The 27,544-nt window shown below is 38.5% G+C and overlaps 1 protein-coding gene across 5 annotated transcripts in view; it reads left to right on the top strand.

Annotated features, from left to right (window-relative positions):
- Positions 1–27,544, top strand: part of LOC109068097 (V-set domain containing T-cell activation inhibitor 1-like) — a 50,504-nt gene that overhangs the window by 13,026 nt on the left and 9,934 nt on the right. Inside the window, exon 1 of one of the 5 annotated variants that reach the window (XR_006157818.1) lies at positions 6,243–6,357. The exons of 3 other annotated variants lie outside the window; for them this stretch is intronic. Coding sequence is in view for 1 of the 2 variants with exons in the window: in XM_019084957.2 (XP_018940502.1) it covers positions 13,318–13,328 (11 nt within the window). In the remaining variant the exon portion in view is untranslated. Of the gene's footprint in view, positions 1–6,242; positions 6,358–13,182; positions 13,329–27,544 lie in introns of those variants that run through there. One more of the 5 variants, XM_019084957.2, reaches the window with a different exon arrangement.

Here is a 27,544-nt window from a genome sequence, read left to right as displayed (position 1 = left end):
TGCCTCAATCAATGTCAAATTTGGCAGACACCGACCTCAGACATGGCCTCGAAAAGGCACCAAGAGTCGGGGGCGGAAAAAAGAAAAAAGAAGAGACAGCGGGATGATGCTCGCGCGTCGCTTGCAGGTAAGACAATGTTTTAAATAAAAATGTTTGTTTTGTAGCCCTTGCGTGTAGTATGCATGTCCAGGGGCGTCGGCGCGTCCGCGTCGCTAGTAGTGCAAAAGATCCGGGGCTTTTAGCCCTGCATGTTGAGTCTTTTATTTTAACGGGGTCCGGGGAAATTGTGAAACTTGAGCTAAAAAAGATGCAGTTTGTTTGAGAAGGAAAGGAATGCCAATCGTTGGGGTCCTCATCGTCATATTTGAATGACAATAAAGCAAATTTTCCCCGTACGTTACAGATGTGTCACGTGTGCATATAGCTATTAGTGCAGAACGTTCCCTATTGTAATTTCTTCGCTTCAATACAATGTCTATCTGCCTCAGTCTGAACTTTAGAAAAACCCTGCAACTGAACGTGATGTGATTTTGCCAAATTAGACCGCTTAGATAAAGATTTTTCGTTGTTGTACTATGGCATGCGGTCATTTTCAAGAGGTTCGGCCAAGGGCGACATCTGTTGGTGAAACTGCAATTAGAAAAAAAAAAAAACACAATCTCAGTGTTTGTATATTTTCATATTCACAGAGTTGTCAAATTATTAGGGCTGGGAAAAGGGGGGGGGCACCGCCAAGCATTTGTGCTTAGGGCACCCAAATGGCTAGCGCCGGCCCTGCCTGGGTATGAACCTCCTAGCTCTAGGAAACGTCTCTGGTAAACCATGTAACTATGGATCCCTGAGAGGGAAGTCAACACTGCCCTCTAGTTGACACTTTGGGGAATGCTGCCAACATGTCCGGTGTCTGAAGCACGTGTGAAACAACGCCAATCGAATTGGTCCACGTGGCCTGTGATGTCATAGGCAGGTGCCAAAGCACAGTTGTAGTTTTGGTTTGAACAACATTGGGGGGTTGAAGCGTGAACTCTTTTAGTGGAGTCCCGGGTCATGTTCCCTCATAAGCTTTATTTATTGGTTTGTTTGGTTAGGCTATATGTTTATGTTTGTAAAATCATTCACACAAGCAAAGTTGGTTGATAACATAATTGCAATAGCCTAATAGCCTAGTTAAAAATACTTGTTTACATAGGATATATGATGTATTTATTATTTATGCACTATAGTTTGACAGAATGTTGTAATTCAACATACTGTGAGAAAGTCAATCTAAAGCCTCTTTCACACTGCACATTGGTCCCAGAAAATTGCCTTCTGTGTGAACCCAAACATGTCCCGGGATTGATTCCGGGATCGATCCTGGGTTGGGGATCTAGTAACATTGCCGGGTTCAGTCCCAGAATGAGCTCTGTGTGAACAAAAGCCAGAACCAATGCCGTAAATGGTGTGTCGTAGTGATGACGCACATTATTGTGCAACTCTTTTATTTGGTGTTTTGAAGGCAGATCAACGTTCGTGACAAAAAAATATGTGCAAACTGTAATGAAGCAGAGATCATGTAGTTGCTAACTATCCATGCTGAAGTTGTAATCATTCGCTATCTTAAGTGAAACAGAATGCTTCACATTAGGTCACATCGTAATGTCACATGTCTTTACGGGATGTGTGTGAAGGTGTGAACGCACACACAGATTCTGGAAAATAACTGGCAGTGTGTATTAACCACAATTAAACGATCCTGGGACACATTATCCGTATATTTCCCGGAATTACTGTGTGAAAGAGGCTTAACTTAGCATTTCCTTATACTGATATTGTTTATTTCTTACTCCAACAGTTCATCAGGCTCTTAATGATTTTATCTATGCCATCTCTTGGAATATCTGAAGGCCAGGATTTTCTATCACTCATTATTAGAACCCATTTTACACATGGCTGTTGACTTTTAGGCTACTTGCTCTTATGAAAGTGTACTTGCTAGTTTTGGTTATTCGACCCTGCAAACTATGCCCCTGCCTTGGAAGTATAGAAAGGGGCACCTGCTGAATATGTCCTCAGTTTAGTTTAGGAGATGTAAACAGGCAGGCATAAGGCATGGCAAGGGGATACAGTGTCTTGTAACATGGGTAACCCGAGACGTTCCCCTTCTAGGGAACTCAACACTGCATCCCTCTAGTGGACACTTTGGGGAACAAAATTCAATCACACTGTACTGAGGCACATGCCTGTCTGCCTGGTGTGGGCATGGAAGTGACAGACATACACCAAACCTTTGCTCAGAAAGGGGCCAAGCCACTTACATCTCAGGCAGCTCACATAACCTAGTCGAAATGAGGCAACTGAATCCATATGGGGGGCAAATCCTGACCAGGCTAACACACACAGCTATTCTCAGATAGCAATGCTGTGTGAGCAATACTAGCCTGAATACACAAGACCACAAAAGGGGCTAAACTTAAAAGCTTCTAGAAGAGCCCAAGAAATGCTACTGAATCTCAAATTAGGCCAGAGCGAAGCAGATGAGCTAACACAGCTACCCTAGATAGCTATGTCCTCAGGCTCTTATGAAGGCTCATAGACCAGAATAACAGAACACAGCTAGCCTAGATAGCGCTACCGATGGCAGGGCAGGAGTATTTAAAGAAGATGATTCACCCCATGAGCGATAGCTTGCAAACGTCTCTTCAACAGGGGACATCTTCGCAGCATGCTGTCTAATTCAAAGGACCCTAAAGAAAGAATGTCTGGGTCCCAAAGCAAGATTAACCCACAGGTGCTTCTCCATAGCCACCATCTGCGTCATTGAACATCCAATGGCAGCAGTGGTCTGCTTAGTAGCACGGAGAGCCAGATCTGTGGTGCGGCAAAGCTCTTCAACTGCCTCAGGGGATAAACCTCTGCCCTCATCCAAATCCTTAAGCAGGTCAGCCTAATAAACCTGTAACTATCTCCATGGTGTGCAAAGCTCCACCAACCTGACCCGCTGCCACATGCACCCTGCCATTCAAGTGCAAGGTGGCTTGAAGCGCTACCGATGGCAGGGCAGGAGTCTTTAAAGAAGATGATTCACCCCATGAGAGATAGCTCACAAACATCTCTTCAACAGGGGGCATCTTCACAGCATCCTGTCAAATTCAAAGGACCCTAAAGAAAGAATGTCTGGGTCCCAAAGCACGCTTGAGCCCATGGCGGGAGATTTGGTAAGAGACATGCCTTTTTCAAACTTCTTCTGCGAGCTCCACCTGCGACCCCCACCAGCTGAGCTTGTGAGGCACAGACATTTGCCTCTTTTCACTCAAGAAGTGCGACAAGCGTGATGGGACCTTCTGCATCGTGAATCTCTCATAATGCACACATACAAACAACAAAAAATAAGACGCGATGTAGAGGTCTTCACGGGTCCAAAAATTCGTGCCCGAACCCGAAAGAGACCCGTAATGTACTACACCGAACCGACCCATCTATTATTTCAAAAGCTGGACCCGGACCTGTGTAGATCCGAGAAATGTCATCCCGGACCCGACCTGGACCTGTCTACTATTTGAAAGCTGGACCCGAAGCCGCCGGCAAGACACGGACCCGATTGTCACATATTACACCTTAAATTGCTATTACAAGTCAATAAACCTGTGGCAAAAAATACAACTTTTTGTCTTACCTAATTTAAGGAGCCGTAGTCTCTCTTCCTTGTACCTGACTGCCTGTGATGCATTACAATCCTCCGACAAGAAAGTTATCCATGTTATTCCTCTCGTTATTCCAAGTCCAAGCTTAATAATCCACTCATTATTTCAGCTTCAAAAGTCCTCTTGATGTCACGGTGATGGATGACAAATGCAGCTGTGCACATGTACATTCTGACTCGAGTTAACTCGCATAATAACTTCGACTGTTTGCCCTTTTGAACTATAGGCTAATAACGACTGCTCGTTCAGTGTCATGGCCGCTGACGTTATTTATTTGCTATGATCACCCACCTAACTGCTCTGCGTCGAGTCTGAATCTGACCACTAAAACTTTAAGATTAAACGGTTCATTTATATTATTATAAAAATGGGAGAAAATGTAAAGCGTAATGTAAAATAAAAAAGGCGCCACTGAAGATTGGGTCAAAACATTTTTACCACACGACCTGGTATGCTTTAAAGATGCGATGTGCCAGTTTTTGCTGAATCAAACTTCAACAGTGCTTCACACGTATTAGTAATCTTCAGTGGCGCCTTTTCTTATTTTACATTACGCTTTACATTTTCTCCCATTTTTATAATAATATAAATACACTTTTTTCTGATGTCTACAATATGCATGAAGGATGCCCAGACAGAAGAGGTGCCCGTAGGTGTTACCTCTTTACACTCATTGTTTTTTTTTTGCTTTTTTCACACATTGCTCATGAACATGTCCATTATTACCGTGCGTGCACTTGCATTAACGCTCACTTTGCGCGCACTTCCAACAACTCAAGAAAAAGAGAGAGATCGCTTTTTTTTTGTTTTTTTTTTGCTCACACTTTTCTTTTCCTAATTTTACAAGTTGCAAGTTACAAAAAACACAAGCAGTGTCTGATCACGGCCGGGTGTTCTCCGAGTCCGATGACTCAGATTGCACGGGTATTACACACAATGTTAAACAGACCCGGGCCCGAAGTAATAGATTCGGACCCGACCCGGACCCGGCTGATCATTTAAAATATAGACCCGAACCCGTACGGGTCCCGGGTCGACGGGTCTCGGGTGCACTGTGAAGACCTCTACTGCCATGTGCTCCTCACCCAGGCACAATAACGCATAAGTCGTGCATGTCCTTGGATGCCAGAAACCTGGGACATGGAGGCACGCACTTCTTGAAATGCTGATCTGGGTTAACTGACATTGTACACACTGCTACAACAGACGGCTCCTGAAGACAACAAAAACTAGTGACGTATTCAGCAGGTGCCCCTCTTATACTTCCAGGCACCCCGCCTATGACGTCACGGCCCATGTGAACCAATTGATTGGCATTGTTTCACACATGCTTCGGACACTGGTCATGCTGGCAGCATTCCCCAAAATGTCCACTAGAGGGACGCAGCCTTGAGTTCCCTAGAAGGGGAACAGTTCAGTTCCAGTTGTTAGTTCACATCTCCAAATGAAGAATTTTTTTAACTAACTGGAAAGCCAGTAAATAGGCTGTGGAGTTTGTGTAGCCATGGGTCCCCCCACCTGTCAGTCAGGCCCACCCAGTCAGTTGCTTCTATTGCAATAATCCCAATAATTGGCCTATAAAAAATAAATTGTGTTGTTTCTTAATTCTTGTTTGCCATATAATGATGAAAATGAGTTTGCAAACAGCTCCTTGCCACTTAGCTACAGCAGAGATCACTGTATGCCGTTATACATGCCTTTGTTCATGTTAGGGTTTTCCTGGCACATCACATTATGAGTCCATTTTGTACTTTCTGCGCAAGAGAGTGCCCTCCGGCTCCAAGTATGAATGAAATGTCCCCGCATATTCCACGTTCAATTAGCTGAACAGCTCTGCTAGTGCTAATGTTAATTCACCTATTTCTCCATCACCAGCAGCCAGTGCACAGGTACATGAATCTACATTTTCCTACTATGTAGTTGCCTAGTCACTGTTGTTTACTGTACTACTAGCTACTGTCCTGTTGATTTGATGCTATCCGTCTGTCAGATGCGTGCATGTGGTGTGGCCACTGTGCTCAAGCTGTTCTTATCATTATATTCTTAACACTGCTTATGATGACATACAGGCTTATTCTCTGGTTAAAATGTGATGTGTATTCAAGCAGATGTAACTGTTGTTTGTGTTGGCCTATTTTGATAACAGATGCATTTTAGGCTAGGCCCACCCAATATTCTCTTGGCCCACCCACATCGTAATTCCTGGCTATGATAGTGGACTATACTAGCATTTGATGCTTTGCAATTTTTGTAACTGGCATGATGTTTTTCTCTGATTAATGGTCAAACTGCACTGTTACCTAATTTTATAGAGCAATCAATAAACAATTATTTACTTATACGGTACAATCGTTTAGTTCAATTCTGACATCTATATTTGCCTTTATTTTTAAATTTTATATTTTGCTAGTTATTCTTTCTATAAACCAAACATTATAATTGCACCAAAAAGGACACGAAGGTGACTGGGATGGAATGTAAATGGGACGTCCTTTATTGTTCGGGAGGGAGGGACTATACGTACAGTAAGAATATAAGGAAGTGCTTGTTTTGTGAATGGGAGGTTTGAGTTTTTTGTTCTTCTGAGAAGTTGTGGAATGATTCAATCTTGTTTTGTTCTAAATTTTTATATGATTTGGCAATTAGGGCTGAACAGATTACTGTGGCAGTCTGGTAGGTGATTTTCTTTTGTATAGTTGGATAATTATGGAAGAATGTTTGATGTGCATGGTTTGGAGTTTTTTTTTTTTTTTTTACTGTGCAATCTCCTGGATTAAATGAGCATTCATGCTATTGTGTATTTTAAAATCATCTATGTAAATCAATTGCATTATACTGGGATATGGCCAAAGAAATGGGAAAAACATTTTGTTTAAATGGAAAAAAAAAAAAAAAACATTCATTTGTTTACAAATAATAAAATACAGCTTAAAGGTATACATTTATGGGTTCACTGAGAATCAAACCCATGGCATTCGCTTTGCTAGAAACATATACAGTTTTGAGCTACAATAACAAATTAATTGCCAATACTATACATATAATATTTAATAAAATAAGTGCACCATGTGGTAAACTGCACTTCTTCTGTTTTATGTAGTTGCAAAACTGTATATTTTCCAGTCTGTGTTTAAGTTTTGTTTCATAGGTTCATTTTAATTACAGAATCTGTATCTATTGAAACTCTTCCCAGTTTTAACAAAACTATACAAACTCCAGGAATAAATGGGCACTGCATTCCAGTTAACTAAATTTTACAAGTTCAAACTTGTTCTAGTCATGAAACTCTTCAACCCCTGGGTGGAGTGAAAAAATATATGTGTCAGCACTCAAGTACAGTGTCAATATATAAGGAATTTTACTTTGCATATGTGTTTTGTGTTAAGTGTCTTATTTTATACATCAGGCTTTTATGGCTCATATGAGAACGTGGAGTTTATATTTGAGAATAAATAAACCACTTAAAAAAATATGCAGTTTGGTGCAGTTGCTAATATTTACATAAAAAAAAAAAAAATCCTGAGCCAAAAATATAATAAATATAAAAATGTAATAATTCTTTCACCACTAGAGGGTTATGTGCACTGTGATGAGACGTTGGTCACCTGTTCACATCACATGATATCAACCTTCCCTTGAGGTTGAATTGGACAGGAAATGGGGGGTGCTTTGTTTGATACAGTGCAAGAAAGTGAACCAGAGGCAGTGTCACTTCTCATGTCTGGCAGACTAATTTAATTGAATTTTATTTTGTTCTATTGTTCCTGACCTCAAGTGTCTGTTTAACTCGTTGAGCACAAAGTATGTGCTCATTGATTCCTTTAGTTACTGATTATGTTCCTCACCTGTGTCTAGTTTCATATCATCCATTTCATTTATACTCCTGAGTTTGTTCTGTTGGATATTATCTTTATTTCAATGCAAGCTGTTATGCTGTCTTTTGTTTATCCTGTGCAACTGGATATTGGATAATCTATTTTCTATCTCTGCCCTCCTTCTTAATCCCTGCTGCACCAGGCAGTTAACCTCCAAAAATGACATGACTGAGCATAATCTGATTCATGTAGCACACTATATTCAAAATATCACAGCATTTTAATTATATTGGAGTTGTGTCTAAGATTGCTGGGATGTAGCCATCATTTCAGAAGTGAGGGGGACATTAATGTTATATATATATATATATATATATATATATAAGTCAACATATATATATATATATATAAAAATTACAGTAAAACATTTCTGTAATCTATTTACCAGTCAACAGTTTTTTGAACAGTAAGATTTTTAATATTTTATATAAGAAAGTCTCTTCTGCTCACCAAGCCTGCATTTATTTGATCCAAAGTACAGCAAAAGCAGTAATATTGTGAAATATTTTTACTATTTAAAATAACTGCTTTCTATTTGAATATATTTTAAAATGTAAATTGATTTATGTGATCAGAGCTGAATTTTCAGCATCATTACTCCAGTCTTCAGTGTCACATCCTTCAGAAATCATTCTAATATGCTGATATTCTGCTCAAGATTTTTTTAATTTAATTATTAATAATAATAATATTTAAAACAGTTGAGTTATTTTTTTTTTTTCATGATTCTTTGATGAATAGAAAGATCCAAAGATCAGCATTTATGTGAAATAAAAAGCTTTTGTAACAATACACTATACCCTTTCAACAGCTTAGAGTCATTATATTTTTATTTTTCGGAAAACAAATTATAGAAATTAATACTTTTATTTAGCAAGTATGTTTTAAAATAATCAAACAAAATGATAAAGACATTTATAATGTTACAAAAGATTTCTATTTCAGATAAATGCTGTTTTTCCGAACCTTCTATTCATCAAAGAAACGTGAAAAAATTCTACTCAGATGTTTTCAACATCATCATAATAATAAATGTTTTTTGAGCAGCAAGTCAGAATATCAACATGATTTCTGAAGGATCATCTGACTGGAGTAATTATGCTAAAAATTTAGCTTTGAAATCACAATAACATACATTTTAAAATATATTCAAATAGAAAAAAAAATTAAATACAAAAAATATTTCAAAATTGTACTGTTTTGCTGTACTTTGGATCAAATAAATTCAGGCTTGGTGAACAGAAGAGACTTATTTAAAAAAACATTAACAATTTTACTGTTCAAAAACTTTTGACTGGTAGTGTCTAGACAACTTTATTTTTTTCCTCTAATTTCTTGCTTTTAATTGGCTTAAAAAATTAGATAACTGATGGACAATAATCAGTAATAATCACATAATAAGGCAGAATAGTTTCTATACTTTTATAAATGCTATATCAATTAGCACTGCATTGTTCATATACTTTTTTATTACCTGGTGGTGACTTGAAAAACACAAATAAACCATATTCTCGCTATCGTATGGTTAATGTATTCATGTTTCCAAACGTTTCTGTTTTTCTGTGAAAACAACTGTTTTCATAGAGCGATAGCTGGACGCTTTTGTCCATTTCCTGGTTCGTCTTTCTGCGCGAGAGCGCCCCCCGGCTTCGAGTATGAATGAAACACATACTGCATGAGTGTTTAGCGCTCCGTGATGTGTATCTCGCCTTATTCTGGGTCCGAATAAAATATCAGGTCATACGCAGACTATCCTGTCTCTTTGAGTTTAAATATATATTTATTCACACCAGCTCTTGAAAACATCTATGCGAACACACTTGCCCGAAAACTTGCTAGCTGGCAGTATTGCCGCTCCCTAAACGCGGATACTGCAGTTTGAGTTCCATTCGACCAGCAGTGTTTAGTTACGAAAGGCGGCGACGGGAAGTGATTCATTTTGCGATCCGGTTCTTTTGAACAGTTTGTTTCTTTGAACCAGTTAAAAAATGATCCAAGTTATGTTTTTTTTTTTTTTTTTTTTTTTTAAATGCTATTTTGTTACCGTAATGACGACGCTATTATTGTATCCACACGTCTCTAAATACACTCCATACTTAATTAAATAAACTTATTGCGGGTTGCACTTCATTTCTAATTTAATTAATTTGAATGACTGAGTCATTCTAAGCAGTTCGATTCAAATGATTGCATAGGTGTCAAGAAACATTTGGGTTTGTAGAACAGCTGCGGCAGGAAACTAACAAGGAAATCTACTTTCTACCCTTTTTTACCTTTCAAAATTACAACATTCAACAGCATGTTCTTTACATATTTCTCATATTTACACATTTTGTAAGTACAAATTTAGCCAATTCTAATAAAATAAAAAACAATAAAATAATTTTAAAAATAAACAAAATAATCGAAAAATAATAAAATGATATACAAAAATTAAAAGGAAATCACAAGCATATTTTAAATTAATTTAGCAGAGACAGTTCTTTGAGCTTTACGATTTTTTAAAGACTTTATAGTTTCTTATTAGCTTTAAAGGCTGATAGAATATTAGCAAAATTGTAAGATGAATATAAAATTTTCCTGATAACAAAAACAGATATTTTCCTTTAAGAAAAGTCATATTCATTTGAATGAAGTAAAACAAATTTAAGACTAGGATGCAGTTCATTTTAACACTTAGAAATTGTGACATTTCAGACCAAAACGTAGATGAACAGGGACATTCAAAAAAATAAATGAACAATATAGTCTTTTATACAATTACAGAAAGAGCATTTGTAATCTATATCCAGAAGAAAACGCTCTGTTTCTTTAACAGGATATATTCTGTGAGCAGTTTTAAAGGTCACTTTGGTTTTATTTGTAACACAATACCGACTAAGAACTCCCCCAAAAATGTTCCCACTCAAATGAAGGAAACATATTAACCCAAACAAATTTAGATGGAGGAGAAGAGATATTAACAAAAATAGATCTAATCAACTGGTTACTGCAGTTATCATTAAGTAAATCAAATTTATATAAATAAATGTTTTGAAACCTTGCCAACTACTGTGTCACACCAAGAGCCGTGATTTCTGAACAGAGACAGAATTTTTAAAGAAATAGAATTCATGACAATAGAACAATCTTTAATAGAAATATGACATTTAAATTTAAGACACAGTTCATTAATACTCAAAAGTTGACCATCAGAATTTAATAACTGACCAACTAATAATAGCCTATATCAGATTCAAACCATGTCTTAAAAACAAAGATTTATTTACATTTACATTTACATTTAGTCATTTAGCAGACGCTTTTATCCAAAGCGACTTACAAATGAGGACAATGGAAGCAATCAAAAACAACAAAAGAGCAATGATATATAAGTGCTATAACAAGTCTCAGTTAGCCTAAACACAATATACGTAGCAAGGGCTTTTAAATAATATAATAAATAAAAAGAAAACAGATAGAATAGAAAAAGAATAGAGCAAGCTAGTGTCAGAGGTCTTTTTTATAATTGTATAATAAATGAAAAGAAAATAGATAGAATACAAAAAGATTAAAAAGGTAGTTAGATTTTTTTTTTTTTTTTTTTTAAATAGAATTAGAATAGTGAGTGAAAAAGTTAGAGGGTCAAATAAAGATGGAAGAGATGTGTTTTAAGCCGATTCTTGAAGATTGCTAAGGACTCAGCTGCTCGGATTGAGTTGGGCAGGTCATTCCACCAGGAGGGAACATTTAATTTAAAAGACCGTAAAAGTGACTTTGTGCTTCTTTGGGATGAACAATCAAGCGATGTTCACTTGCAGAACGCAAGCTTCTAGAGGGCACATAAGTCTGAAGTAATGAATTTAGGTAAAGGGGTGCAGAGCCAGTGGTGGTTTTGTAGGCAAACGTTAATGCCTTGAATTTTATGAATTTTATATCAGCTATTGGTAGCCAGTGCAAATTGATAAATAGAGGTGTGACGTGTATTCTTTTCGGCTCATTAAAAATTAATCTTGCTGCCACGTTCTGGATTAATTGTAAAGGCTTGATAGAACTGGCTGGAAGACCTGCCAAGAGAGCGTTGCAATAGTCTAGCCTGGACAGAACAAGAGCTTGAACAAGGAGTTGTGCAGCATGTTCGGAAAGAAAGGGCCTGATCTTCTTAATGTTGAATAGAGCAAATCTGCAGGACCGGACAGTTTTAGCAATGTGGTCTGAGAAAGTTATTTGATCATCAATCATAACTCCAAGGTTTCTGGCTGTTTTTGAAGGAGTTATGGTTGATGTGCCTAACTTGATGGTGAAATTGTGATGAAACGATGGGTTTGCTGGAACCACAAGCAGTTCTGTCTTGGCAAGGTTGAGTTTGAAGGTGATGGTCCTTCATCCAGCAAGAAATGTCTGTTAGAAAAGCTGAGATGCGAGCAGCTACCGATGGATCATCAGGATGGAATGAGAGGAAGAGCTGAGTGTCATCATCATAGCAATGGTATGAAAAAGCCATGTTTTTGAATGACAGCACCTAGTGATGCCATGTAGACAGAGAAGAGAAGTGGTCCAAGAACTGACCCCTGAGGCACCCCAGTTGTTAAATGTTGTGACTTGGACACATCTCCTCTCCAAGATACTTTGAAGGACCTATCTGATAGGTAAGACTCAAACCACCGGAGTGCGGTTCCTGAGATGCCCTTTGTCAGTAGGGTTGACAGGAGGATCTGGTGATTAACCGTGTCAAAAGCAGCAGATAGATCAAGCAAGATAAGTATTGAAGATTTGGATTCCGCTCTTGCCAGTCTTAGGGCTTCAACAACTGAGAGCAAGGCAGTCTCAGTTGAATGTCCACTTCTGAAGCCAGATTGGTTGCTGTCAAGGAGGTTGTTCTGTGTGAGAAAGGTAGAGACTTGGTTGAATACAGCTCGTTCAAGTGTTTTTGCAATGAAAGGAAGAAGGGAAACTGGTCTGTAGTTCTCTAAAAGAGATGGGTTGAGGGTGGGTTTTTTAAGGAGTAAAATGATGAGGGGAAAACACCAGTGTGAAGGGATGTGTTAATGTGTTAATAAATATACATATACCAAAATTATTTTTTCTAGTGAGTAATATACTTATTCCAAATAAAAAATAAAAAAAAAAATATATATATAAAAATAAATAAAGGGAGAAGTCATGTTTAAAAGCCAAACACCACGTCAAAAGGGCTTGCCTGTGAAAATTAGATAATGAGTGAGGGGAGAAGTCATGTTTAAAAGCCAAACACCACGTCAAAAGGGCTTGCCTATGAAAATTAGATAACTGAAGAGGTATTTTGTTGACATATAAACTACATCAGAAAAAACGGATACCACCAAGTTGTAAATTGTTAGGGAAAATATTCCATATAGAGGAACTATTATTAATAAATATTTAATAAACAATAAATAATGTAAACAATTTATTTTAAAGGTGTTATTCAAAGTCGTAAAATCCACAACATTCAAACCATCCTGGTCATATGGATTGCATTACATATTTTTCTTTAAATAATGAGGTTTATTTTCCCAAACGAATTTAATTTTCTACTTATTAGATTGTGTTTTATTAACGTCTACACCTACCCCAACTCTAAACCTTCCCCTACAATAGTAATTATTGTTATGCAGTGTGACAAAAAAAAAATTACCCTGATGTGCGCATGCTCAGTAGCAGCATCGTGTTTGCGTATCATTCCTGGCCTTGACCAACATTTGGAGAAACGAGAAGACGAAGTAGTAACAAGAAGAAGTATTAACCGATATTGTTCACGATGATAGTAAGGTAGGTCATGTATGTTTACAAGTAACACATGCTACATATGAACAGCGGTGAAACCGCGAGCTCCGTGTAGAATATGATGGTATGTTCGTGTTGGCCTCAGCATCGGGAAGAACTTAAAACGAAAGTGTAAATGATGTGTGATAGAAATTGTAATGGAGGCACTTTATTTTGACCCTCTTATTTACTCTTCGTAAAGAAATACTGAGAAAGGACACACTGCTCGTTTTTCCTTTTTATTTATCAAACTTAAAGCGATATTTCAGCTATGTCCTTGTTTGTTGTTTATATGGTTTACAGATAGGTTAGCTTTCTGATGATGGTCGAAACGTTACGTTTTTAAAAAATAAATAAATACATAAATAAATAAAATGTCAGTTTTGTTTCTCTACAGGTCGTGTTCAATGATGATGCGCAAAGGTTTCGAAATCGCTCTTTGTTTCAAAATGCTGAAGTCACGTGATATCAGTTAGCATTATGTCATATCTTTTGAAATTTTAACGATTCGCCGCAATGACTCGGATCTTTGAATCTCGTTCAGCAAAATGAATCGATCTTTTTTTCAAGTAACGTCGTTCATTTCAGCAGAATGTAATTAAAATATTGCATGTTAAAGGGATCGTTCACCCTAAAATTTAATTTCTGTCATTATTTACTCACATGTTGTCCCAGTCCTGTATTAATTTCTTTCGTGTACTGAACACAAAATATGTTTTGAAGAATCCCAGATAGCACATGTACGTATAAGATGTCTGTTAAAGATCGCTTCACATTGAAAGCATCTGCTGTTTACAAACATCTCATAGACATCTAGATGTCAGTTTTACATAAATCATAAACATCTTAATGACATCTTCTAATCGTCTATTTGACATTTGACAGGAAACATCCTATAGACGTATTACCATGGGCGTCGCTAGGCCATTTTTAGAGGAGCTATAGCCCCCCTAAAATGACCACTCAGCCCCCCTAAAATTTTGAGATTACATAAACTGTACACAAATTTGTGATCGCCCCGGTCCCCTTTAAATTTCATATGAAAACAGAGGCAGACTTCGATTGGCTCCTCCCCGTCTTTCAGCACATTCTTCAATCCAGACCTCAGCGGCACAAGTGCTATCAGGGATGTGGGTAACACTTGGTACACATTGAATTTGATAGTAGGAAACAATACTCTGGAAGTCACTGAGGACCAACAACTGTTTGCTTTTCCATGTTCTTCAAACTAGCGATTATGTTCAGAAGAAGAAATTCAGGTTTAAAACCACTTTTGAGAAAAAAATATCCACCATTCTTTTTTATATTTTGTTACCTAAAAGGCTTTGTCTTTTTAATAGGGAAATTAAGCTCAATGAAGCCACTCCCCCGTGTCTTTCGTTCCAAATTAAAGCAGTTTACAGTCATATGGAATTATATTTGCTTCAAAAAAAAAAATGAACGTAACTTTATAAAACTGAACGTAACTTTTTCAGAAACTATCAAAAATATGCAATTACGAAAGAAGAAAACAATGAAAATGAAAAAAATGAACTTAGTCACACAAATTTAACAGGCTCTTCAAATATGCTTCATTCTTTGTTGATGTTTATCAAAGATTTGTTTTCACTAATCGTGGATTCTGAATGCATTGCCACAGATTTCGCTTACATTTTGCAGTTTTTCGTTTGGTGTTTTGACACAAACCTCTCGTGGGGGCGGGCTTAACAGTGATCTACTCTGATTGGATAGTGAGCTTTTGATGGACAGGTGCTTTCTGACCTGGAAGTACAGACGTCACTCAGTGGCACGCATATTGGAAAGCTCTTACAGTGATTTGTATGCAATACGTTGTGCCTTGTATTACTAAATATGTAAATAATATTTCACCTTCGATCGTCTCAGTCTATAAAGATGAGCTCTCAGGAGAGACATGGAGCGGCATCATCTTCCTCCTCCGCTTGTCCTTCAAGGCAGCTTGAAGTAAGCTTCTGTTACTGAAGTAACCAATAACATCAATACAAGTTTTATTCATGTACAGTGTGCAGCAGTTCGTTGCGGGTTATTATTGTCATTCAGTAACACAAGCTTACTTCAAGCTGCCTTGAAGGACAAGAGCTCATCTTTACAGACTGATACGATCGAAGGTCAAATATTATTTACATATTTTGTAATACAAAGCACGACGTATTGCATACAAATCACCGCGAGAAGCTTTTTTTTATTTTTATTTTATTAATGCAGAGAACAAAAACATACAAAAGTATAAACATAAATCACATAATATCAACCACAATAAAAAAAACAATAAAGAATAAAATAGAACTAAAAAAAAAAGAATACCAAAAGCCAACTTAATTTGTGATGAATCATTCAAGAATAAAGCTGTATCATCCGCTAATTGACTAATTTTTATTTTAGTGTTACCAACTGTGATACCCTTTAATTGACTATTGTTTATATGTGTGCTTAGGAAATGTGTTGCAATTAGAAACAGGTAAGGGGAAACTGGACATCCTTGCCGAAGTCCTCGTTTTAAAAAGAATCTAGGTGAAGTATATTGGATTTTGGCCGATATTCGATATGCCGATATTTTCAAAATAATTTTGGCCGATGCCGATACCGATACCGATATATATACGAATTTTTCGCCTGATATATTAAAACTTTAATTTTACCTGAAGAGAAATCCATGTATCTCTTCTGTACTGATTCTACCATAAATGTATTATTTTACAAATGTAGACAGACATTCACACCTGAAAAAAACAGGTCAATTATTTCACTTGGAGAATAAATGATATGCCAGTGCAACATTTTATTTTTAAGTTTAGACTTTGAAACTTCAGTCCTTAAGATTAAAATAAATACAAATACATTTTCAAATATTTTTTTTACATCTTTTCCTACTGGAACAGGTTTACCAAATGCTCCCCCAACATAGTGGTTAACATGACATTGTACTGAAACTTACAGAAAACACTTCAAGTGCACAAAACAAGCAGCTGTAGTCCAGACCTCCACTTCAGTCCTGAGGACCCACTTTAAAGTATAATCAAACTTAAAACCAAGCTCCACATATTATCTTGTGAGCCACAAAAAATAAAATAAAAATACAAGGACATCTTATCCTTTACTTGAACTTGAGTGGTGCAAACCTTTTCAGTCCAACTAACTAGGGTGACAACTTCGGCTGACCAGTAGGCTTCTGTTCAGCTATTTTTTTAATACCAGAGGTAGGTTTTTCTTAAGAAAAATGAGCATCTCTGCCTTTTCACCGTCCATTCGATTTCTCTTTTCATCCATCACATCAGAGGCAACGCTAAAAAGCCGTTCACTGTCAACGCTTGTGCAAGGTGCACACAGGTACTTGCGTGCAGCAAGAGCGAGGGCAGGGAAAACGGGCCTGGTTGCACTTCCAGTACTCCAATGGACTGTGGTTCCTGGGAATTGTGGGTTCGGCCAGGTATGAGATGACCTATGAAGTAACAGAATACCAAAATATTACTTACGGATATATATATATATTTTTTACTTTATGCTTTAGGCATTAACAGAGCTCTAACGTTTTTTTCCAGAAATCAAATGATTTATTAGTTGCACGTTTATTATTACTACCGTAAACATAGGGAATTATGATAATAAATAGGCGATTATCTATGTTATGACATTGCAGAATAATAATAGCGAAAGTCGCATCATTAATTAGGATGCTTTCGGTTCAAAAGTGAAATATATATTTTTTAAAATAATAACCTACATTTGTGCATGTTTTACGCTTACCTGTGACGCTGACGCGGTCTTGTCTTGCTCCTCAAACATGACATTCTCCTCCAGAACTTCGTCATACATATCCAGCAGTGATCCTGTTCGGGTCCTCTTCTCTGGGGGATCCTCTGTGCTGGCATCTGCACTGCCGCTCATGTCATCCAAAACTTTGAGCAACAGGTCGCGAGCACTCCTCTTTTTTCCTCGTCAAAGTACCGGTCTTTGTAGCGTGCATCAAGCATGGTTGCAACAGAATAAAGTGCCTCACAATGCACACCGTTGAAGCGATGATTGACGGCTTCCAGCAGGGTAGTTTTGGTAGTCTGCACTCCTCTGTCCGTGTCACTCGGCCGGCCAAGCAGTCGTGTCAGTGCCACAACCGCGGGGATCACATCAGCAGCAGAAGCCTCTGCAGAACTTATATCTCTGGTCAGCTGCTCAAAGGGGGCGAGAAGTGTGATCATATTTTCTATAATTCCCCACTGATTTGCCGTCAAAGTTGCAGGAAGCTCGAAATCAGCGGCATAAGCACCTAGTGCCCTTTTCTGCTCGACCAAGCTTCGAATCATATAAAACGTTGAATTCCATCTGGTAGCGATATCTTGTTGAAGTCGTTTTACCGACATTCCGAGCTCTTTCTGTACATCCGCCAGTCGACTGTATGCCAGCTGGGAGTGTTTGAAATGTCCAATTATTCTCCTTCCCACGGCCACAACATCCGCCACGCTGCGCTGAGACAGGACACCGTCATTCACCGCCAGTTGCAGTGAGTGTGCCATGCATGGTAGACTTGTCACACCAAACTCCATCATAGCTTTAGCCATGTTACGGGCATTGTCATGTAGCACGACATGCACTCGTTCTCTTTCTATTTTCCATTTCCCAACATACTTTCAAATGCGAACGCAATTGCAGCTGCTGTGTGAGAACCGGAGCATTCCTGTGAGTGTAGGACAGCTTTTTTAAGGGTGAAATCTTCATCTATCCACTGGGCAGTGAGGCTCAACATGCTTACAGGACTCACGCTTGATGTCCAAATGTCCGTGGTGAAGCTAATGTGACACGCGCCGGCAAGGAGCTTTTCAATTTGACTGGCGACAACACCTCTGGAGTTCAGGTAAGGCCACGTCAGAAAAATAGCGCCGGCTAGGCATAGCATACCGCGGCTCTAGGTGCATCATTAGCCTCCTGAAGCCAACATCTTCCACCACGCTAAACGGCTGGTTATCAAGAGCAATAAATTCAATTATTTTGTCGTTAAGATCTTTTACCTTTGGGTGGTCGCTGCTGTATTTTCTAGCTTTGTCAAAAGGACTGAAGTAGAGGCTGCTGATGGGTTTTTGCCGGCATATTTTTTCCGTCTTACTTTTTAAAAGTCTTGGTGCTGCTCAGGATGACGGCTCTTAAGATGTGTAATCATATTTGTAGTGTTGAAAGACTGTTGTTTTACGCCTCCTCGCATCACTTGTGCTTTACAAAGATTGCAGATAGCAACTTTGTTATCTGTTTGACAGATCTCGAAATGCCTCCACACAGCTGACATGTTGTAAGTTTAAGTTTTTGGCGCTCAAGCTACGTTCATGGTCGTCGCGCGCGCACATGAAACACGCCCCCCTATCGGTTTGGCTCATCGGCAGAAATATTCATATCGGCCGATGCCGATGATGGTCATTTTAAGCTTTTATCGACCGATACCGATGTTGTGCCGATATTATCGTGCATCCCTATTAATTTGATAGAGCTGTTTCCGTTTATGTAAAGCATTTGGACCATCCTGCAAATGTGATTTGAGTCTCGCGTGGCCAGAACAGACCTAAATAAAAATTCATGTTCCAATGTGTCGAAAGCTTTGTAATAATCTAAAAAGAAAATAAAACCATCACTGTCTATTAAATCTGAATAATGTAACGCATCTAGAACTAACCGTATATTATTAGTAATGTGCCTTTTCTGCATAAATCCTGATTGTGTTTTCACCTCGAGAGCTTTCCAATATGCGCGCTACTGAGTGACGTCTGTACTTCCAGGTCAGAGAGCACCTGTCCATCAAAAGCTCACTATCCAATCAGAGTAGATCACTGTTAAGCCCGCCCCCACGAGAGGTTTGTTTCAAAACACCAAACGAAAAACTGCAAAATGTAAGCGAAATCTGGCAATGCATTCAGAATCCACGATTGGCGAAAACGAATCTTTGAAAAACATCAACAAAGAATGAAGCATATTTGAAGAGCCTGTTAAATTTATGCGACTGAGTTCATTTTTTTCATTTTCATTGTGCTTTCTTCTTTTGTAATTGCATATTTTTTATAGTTTCTGAAAAAGTTACGTTCAGTTTTATAAAGTTAGTTCATTTTTTTTGAAGCAAATATAATTCCATACAGTCAAAGAATTTTAGAGACAAAATTTCCTGACTTTTGCTGCTACTTATTTATTATATTTATATAATATTAATTATAATTGTTTATAATTCATATAATATATTCATACAATTATTATATGAAGTGGGGAATTAATTTTAAGCTTTGCATTTAAATTAAATATACATATAGATAAGCCTTAATATATCTAACTTTTAAAATGACTAAACTTACATGTTTTCCTTTTGAGCTCTTTGTGAAACTATATGCAAATAATTAAATTCAGTTGATTCCTTTGCATAGTCATATATTTTCCTTCTGCAGCCTTCTCAAATTTTTTGCTGCAGCACAAGTTTATTCCTGCCTTGTAAATGCATTTAAATCTAGGTTTAAACAACATCTCTTAATCTTCAACAGAAAAGTGAATTGTGCAGACTCTCGCGAGAAGTGCATCCAAATGATGCTTTGCTGATGCTCTCCACGTTCCGTGTGATTGGTTGTTTGATGCACGTGTCACACTTCCAGGTTAATCACAAACTCTGGTTCAAACTCTTGAGTTAACAGAGAACGTTTAGGCCTGTATCGAGCTTTATGAGCCCGCTGATCCTAAACCAGGTTGGATATGTTTGGTTTTGTCAACTCTAAACCTACTCTGAAACTCTGAGTTTGTTCAGCTAGCTTCATGCAATGGGCCACAGGCTATGCAGTCTGTTAGTTCACCTCATCTCCCCAGTCTTCTGGTCCAAATCATTTGTTGTTTTGCCACATCACTTCCCCATAAGCTGAGGTTATGTAATCTGTACCAGAAATAGGAATTATTAGTTCACTTGCCAACAGGGCCAGAGCTACATGGTGTAAGGTGTCACCGGCCCTAGTGAAATCTGATGGGCCATGCCAGGTGCCCCCCACCCCTCACCTGATGTCTTGCAATTGGCTTATTTTAAGTACATTTCTAACTTTATCTGGTAAAAACTAACAATTATAATATAATTTCAGTGCTCAAAGCAACATTGATCATGCAGTTTGATATAGGGATGTAACGATAACGAGCCGATTTAAAATCGATTCAAATATGTGACTATTCAAATCGGTTGAGATGCTTAACAAATCATGATACAACTGGAGTAGGAGTTTATATGAATGTATCTCTGAGGGGAACTGACTGTCTTTGAAAGAGTTTAGGTCGTATTTTCTTTTCATCTTGCCTCTGAAAGATGCATATTAAAGTAGAGTTAATAAGCGCAGCTCTGCTTTGTTTACAGTGGTAACCCAGAAATCCCTACATCAGGGGCCGGCAAGTAATTTTGGCATTGGGTCCAAAAAAAAATTTGCCACTAGATGACGGGCCAGAACATAGTCAAAAAATTATTTAAGAAATTAATTATTTCAAAATGCAACTAGAATTGGCTGTGACAGACTGTTCCAGTGTCTTTTGTAACTGGTAGTGAACTGTTTAAATCCTGTAGGAGGACAGTCATTAACAAAAAGTCACATTTGTGTGGTGGCGTCCGCCAGAGTATGTGAGTGGAGTGTCAACAATTTCCCCTCCGCACTCCTAGCATTTAATAATCACTCCGCTCCGGGTTCACCATTTCCCACTCCTGCTCCAGTCCTCGCAGAAACACTGCTCTGCAGCTTAAGTATTTCTGTATGTTTGAAATATCACAGTTCTGTTCATAACGTATATTAAAAAATAAAATAACAGCAGAGTTTCAAAGTGGCTTATTAGAACACTAGTGTTCAAACTTTTTTCCTACCACATGACAAGCTAATAACATGGTTGTCAGCATTAAAAGGTATAATTGCTGCTTTTTGTGGCGCAAATTTTGTTTGTGATGAAAATAACGTAAGTACGTTTTCATAAGTTATTTTACCTAAGGATCACTGCATTTCTTACAAATTTCTGCTCATTTGAAATTGGATACAGATGAAGTAACACTGTAAGATTACATTTGTTTGAATGCATTTTTGAGAGAGCGACTGGGTGTGAATAAGTTTTGTAGTACTTGTTTAAATCATGCCTTCAGCTGAAAATATTCAATATAAGGAACAAACAAATTCTTTGAGAACTATAACTACCCACTCATGTCATGAATTCTACTCGTGATGGAGCGTTAGTGGTGAAATCTGCTCCTCGCTCCAAACAAAACCACAACTCTCAAAAAATCACACTGCTCCACTCCGTGCTCCGCTCCCACTCCGGTCCATTTTTTGCTGTTTTACCTGTTTTTGCTTCATATTTTGAAATTATAGAGTCTAATTTAGATTAAAAACCGCGCATTCTGCATGTATGCTGCATCTTTGTTTGGATCATGATTACAATTTTTAATCATTTTAAATTAAAGAAACACAGACAAAGCCTTAGTTTGTTTATAAGATTTATTTTATTTGATTAACTTATTTATTTGTTTGTTTGTTTGTTTGTTTTATAGAGCACTTTTCAGGCTACATAGTAGCTACCAAGTGCTGTACATCACAAATAGTTAAGATAATGTAAAAAGAAGAAGGACATAATTAAAACAAGACAACAACAACATGAATGATATATAAACCCAGTAAAAAGTTAAAATGCCAAAGAAAACAGGTATGACTTTAAGCGGCACTTGAAGGAACTTAACCTAATGAACAGCCTAATGAGAATAACAGTGGGGTAACATGATCAGACTTCTTAGCTTTCATCAGCATTCTAGCAGTGGTATTTTGTACTAGCTGGAGATGTGCAATATGAGTCTGACAGGTCCTGGAATAAATAGCATTACAATGATCTAAACGGGAAAAGATGAAAGAATGGACAACTTTTTCTAAGTCACTTGTTGAAAGGAATGATTTTAATTTCGCTATTGCCCATTAAAATAAATAAACAAATAAATAAATAAAAATTCTGAACTTCTATATATAACAGTATTTATTTGATTATCAAATTTTAACGAGGAATCAAAAATGACTCCCAAATTCTTTCCTCTATCCTGTAGCTAACAAGCCCAAGGGCCTAGTACGTCACTTTCAACCTTGTTAAAAACGGTGTGACCAAGAAGCATAATTTCTGTTTAGCGTTCATTCAACTGAACAAGATTACCAGCCAACCAATCTTTCACATCATCCAGACACCTACGAAGTGTTACACAGGAATCATTACAATTAGGTCTTAAAGGCAAATAGATCTTTGTGTCGTCTGCGTATAGGTGATAAGAAATACCTTTCTTTTTTTTTTTTATCTTTCCCAATGGAAGAATATATAATAAGAACAAAACAGGGCCCAATATGGACCCTTGAGGTACCCCACTGGTAAGATGTGCAGAATATGAAAAACAATTACCAACCTTTACTGTAAAAGATCTTTGCTTTAAATAAGATGCAAACCATGTATAAACTGTTCCTTGGATTCCGACAAAGTGCTTTAGCGGGTTCAAGAGAATTGAATGATCAATGGTGTCAAAAGCTGCAGAAAGATCCAATAGAATTAAAGCAGCATGATTCCCTGCATTGCTTATGAGTAAGAGATCATTCACTACCCATAAGAGTGCTGACTCAGTACTATGTCTACACCTGAAGCCAGACTGGAATATATCTAAGATATTATTCTTAGTTAGAAAAGTACTTAGTTGTCTCAAGACAACTTTTTCCAATATTTTAGATAGGATAGAATGTTTTGATATTGCACGGTAATTTGACAGGTCATAACCGTCCAGATTACCTTTCTTTAAAATGGGGTCAATAATAGCTTGCTTAAGACAAAGTGGTACAATCCCATTATAGAGACTACTATTAATAATCAATAAAATATTCGGACTAACAATATCAAAGCCAAACTTAAGAATGCGCAATGAAATTGTGTCACTGGGGCAAAATGAACGCTTTAAATGAAAAATAATTTCATGAACTTCAGAATGTGACACTGTTTCAGACTGATTAAAACAAAGTTCTGTTGCATCTGTTTCACCTAAATTAATGGCAGAGGTAAGAATGCTGGCTAGCTCTGATCCCATTAATTTTTTCGACAAAAATTTTTGTTTACAAGCGAGTCAGGGTTAATTTCGTACTAGGGCAAAGATGTCTATTAATAACTGAATAATTCACGTGGAGAATTTTTAGCAATGATATTGGCAAAATAACTTGCTTTTTAGTACTTTACAGCTTTTTGATATTTTATCAGACTATTCCTCAGCATTTGTAGGGAAATATGCAGTATGTCTTTGTTCCACTTTCTTTCTGCTCCTCTACATTCCTGTCTTAGGGCTCTAGTCTGTTCATTGACTCTTTTTTCCTTTGTCTAATATGGAGCAATAAAATCCATGATGTTAGAGCAGACAGAGTTGAATGTTGAAATTAATTCTACTGGACCCGCAGAGGGTGGTGCAGACTCAATACAAGGGACTGAAGGTGCGGCAATATAGGCATTCAAAAATTCTGATGTCGTAGAAGGAGAAGTAATACGAGAATATGTAACAGACAATGAAAAAGCTTGTCATATACTTGGAAGATCTACGTTAAGTAGTACTGGGCAATGATCTGAAAAACTATTAATCATGACATCAAGATCACAAACAGACACTCCTAATGTCAAAACAAGATCAAGAGAGTGGCCATGTTCATGAGTACTTCACTTCACCGACTGAGTCAAATTAAACGAGTCCAGTATTTCTAAAAACTCTAACTATAGGTTTTCCAGGGATATTAAAAACAAACATGGATATTAAAATCTCCAACAATTAGTATCAAATCAGACAAAGGGACAATATAAGAAAGGAAATTGGAAAATTCCCTAATAAAGTCTTTGTGGTATTTAGGTTTATGATACACATTTACACAAAGCAGTGTTTTTTTTTTTTTTTAAGTCCAACATCATTACTTGTGATCCAAAACTCTGATAGGTCGTAGATGGCAATAATCAACATTTAAAAAATGTATTAAAAACAGTGGCGAGGCCACCACCCTGACCAGAGCCTCTGGGTGAGCTAAAAAAAAATCACACATAATAATTCATTCCTTACATTTATATAGCGCTTTTGGCACTCAAAGCGCTTTACATAGAAGGGGGTAATCTCCTCAACCACCACCAGTGTGCAGCATCCTCCTGGATGATGCGATGGCAGCCATATCGCACCAGAACACCCACCAAACACCAGCTTATTGGTGGAGAGGAGACCGAGTGATGAAGCCAATCAGTGTATGGGGATGGTTGGGAGGCCATGATGGTCAGAGGCCAATGGGCGAATTTGGCCAGGATGCCGGGGTTACACCCCTACTCTTTTTCTAAGGACATCCTGGGATTTTTAATGACCACAGAGAGTCAGGACCTCAGTTTAACGCCTCATCCGAAAGACGGTGCTTTTTGTCAGTATAATGTCCCCACCACTACACTGGGGCATTAGGACCCACACAGACCACAGGGTGAGCACCCCCTGGTGGCCTTATTAACACCTCTTCCAGCAGCAACCTAGTTTTCCCAAGAGGTCTCCCATCCAGGTACTGACCAGGCTGAACCCTGCTTAGCTTCAGTTCGCAGCCATATCACACATGCAAAGAAATAAGTCTACTATATGCTATACTGTACATAGCCAGAGTTACTTCCACAATAGGAGTGGAATCCTTAGCGTTCATCCATGTTTCCACAAAAAATGAAAAGGCCAAATCATTTGATGTATAAAAGTTGTTTAGGATAAATGCCTTGTTTGTAAGGGATCAGGCGTTTACTAGCGCCATCCTTACCAAATCGTTCCTGATCGGCACACTTGTGACTCCGCGATCGTCATCCTTCCTCAAGTAACGAAAGTTGTGCAGGTTCAAGCCTCTCTTGTGGTCGACCAATTCTGGCAGAAGAAGCGTAGGAAGCGTAGTTGCATTAGGCAACTCTGGACAAACCATACAAAGACAAGGGAGTCGTAAATCACCCACCCTCGAGGCCAAAGCGATCCTGGATCTCCTTGTTTTAGCTGACACACCCGCTCTACATCCACGTTTCCTTTGATGTTTCTTTCTTCCACTGGTATTCACCGCCGATCTATGTTTTTTTGCCGGTAGCGGTCTTACAAGCCAGGGGGAGAAGTGGCATTGACCAGCATCATGGAGACTCGATACAGCTGTTTGGATATGAAGTAGTGTTTGGCGATCATAAGTCCAGAGAGACTGGCTCAGTTAAGGGGAGCACACAAAACAAAAAAAAAAAAAAAAAAAAAAAAACTAGTAAAACAACTGGAGCAAGAAGACCAGCCAACACACCACTAGGCGCCATCTTGCAATTTGTTTTAAAATTTCAATTTAGTTTTGTTATATTTTAATTTCACAAAGAAATGTTCAGCAATAGCCCAATAAAAGGACACCTTTTCATTTACTAAATAATGTCTTCAATGTCATTTTTAAAAAAAGAAAAAAGAAAATTATGAGAAAATCGAATCGTGAAATCAAAATCGTGAATCGATTCGAATTGTGATTTGAGTGAATCGTTATATCCCTAGTTTGATAACGTGCTATGGGGAATTTCCCACTTATGGAGTTGTAATTACGAGCTTGTCACATTCAAGTGCTTTGTTATCAGAAAGAATAAAATTTAGCATCCCATTGGTTGACAACCATATAAACTTGGTGCTTCTCAAACAGAAGGCCACATCCTACGAAGGCTGCATGTCTTGGCTGCCACGTCATCAAATGTCACTAAAGGCCATCTCAGTGAGAAGGATCCTTGGATGCATGGGATGTATCCTTTGTGACCTGCAATCAACCACAATCCTTTGTGCACATTCTAATTCACACAAATAAACTGACGAGTAATAAGTCAGTACTGAGCTTGTGTGAATTTATAATGAAATATAAGGCAAAAATAATGTTTTCGGGCAGGACTCACATTACTCACACTAAACTGCCAATAATTTAAGCTATGCACACTTATTAGACTGTTATACCAGTCTAGCGTTTAAAGCCGAGGAGGACTCTAGCCTACATGCCTCTAAAGGACTGAACTAGGAAGAACACAGCCTTGGTAGGATGCAGCCTTCAATTTGAGAAGCATCCATTCACCACACTAGATACTCAGCTTTGCTGACTGTAACAAAGTTTGTATATCGGGAAGAAGGAGGTGGGAACAGGCGAACATTTAAACATAATTTTAATAAACAAAAAGAAAATTAAAGTAAAAGCGGCAGCCCCTCGTGGACGACTGCCGCATTAAACATAATATAAGAACATCATAAAATCCAGGCCTGGTCCTCTCGTTCCCACAGCTTTTGACCCCGCCCCACTCATAATATACCCCCATCGACCCTAGCAGGTGGGGGGGTACTCCCGAGAATGCGCTCTACTCCCCCCTCCACCCTCTCTGGGAGGAGCCAATCATGCCGGCCGTGTCGTACCTGGGAGTAAGGACAGACGAGGCGAGAGAAAAGAAGACAAAAGGATGAGGAAAGACAGAGATGAAAAAGGGGAGAGAGGAAAAGAAAAAAAAAATATTTATAATTATTTATTTATAATTATGGTGGACAGCAGCAGGCTCCGGCATTTTGGAAGACGGCGCCAACTCCTCTGCTCCCTCTCGGATGACAGCCACCCCTCCTCGACCCAGGAGCATGGCAGATAGCCCTCCGGTCCACCTCATTTTCCATCGATCCAGCAAGGTCAGAGAAAAGGAGACATAAGGCTGAGGAGAATCAGAGACGAGACAGGGAAGAGAGAAAAAAATATATAAAATCTTGGTCCGGTTCCCAGACTCACTGCCACTCGGCCCTCCACCAGCTGGCCGACCTCTTCCGTGATGCCTGGCTTGACACTACTCTGCCACCCAGTGGACGGCGATGGCTCCTCCTGGTTCGGGGTAGCCGGCAGGAGTCCCTCATTCTCCACTCCACCCCATCATGCCAGACGGCAGCAGGCTCCGGCCTCAGGTGAAATGGAGGTGACTCCTTTGCTCCCTCACAGACAGCAGCCGTCCCTCCACAACCCAGGCGGCTGGCAGCGAGTTCATCCTTACCCCCCGGCAACTCACTCCAGCCCACCGCCTCGAGCGTCCATTGCGGCAGACTGCTCCACCGTGCCTGATGGCACCATGGATTCACCACAGCGGCAAGGGATCTCTGACAGCCTGTCCTACCTTCCGCTCGGGTTTCGGCACCAATGTAACAAAGTTCA

The sequence above is a fragment of the Cyprinus carpio genome, chromosome B22 (assembly GCF_018340385.1).
Source record: "Cyprinus carpio isolate SPL01 chromosome B22, ASM1834038v1, whole genome shotgun sequence".
Classification (NCBI taxonomy): Eukaryota; Metazoa; Chordata; class Actinopteri; order Cypriniformes; family Cyprinidae; genus Cyprinus; species Cyprinus carpio.
Note: the sequence above shows the minus strand (reverse complement) of the source record. Positions and strands in the feature narration are given on the sequence as shown.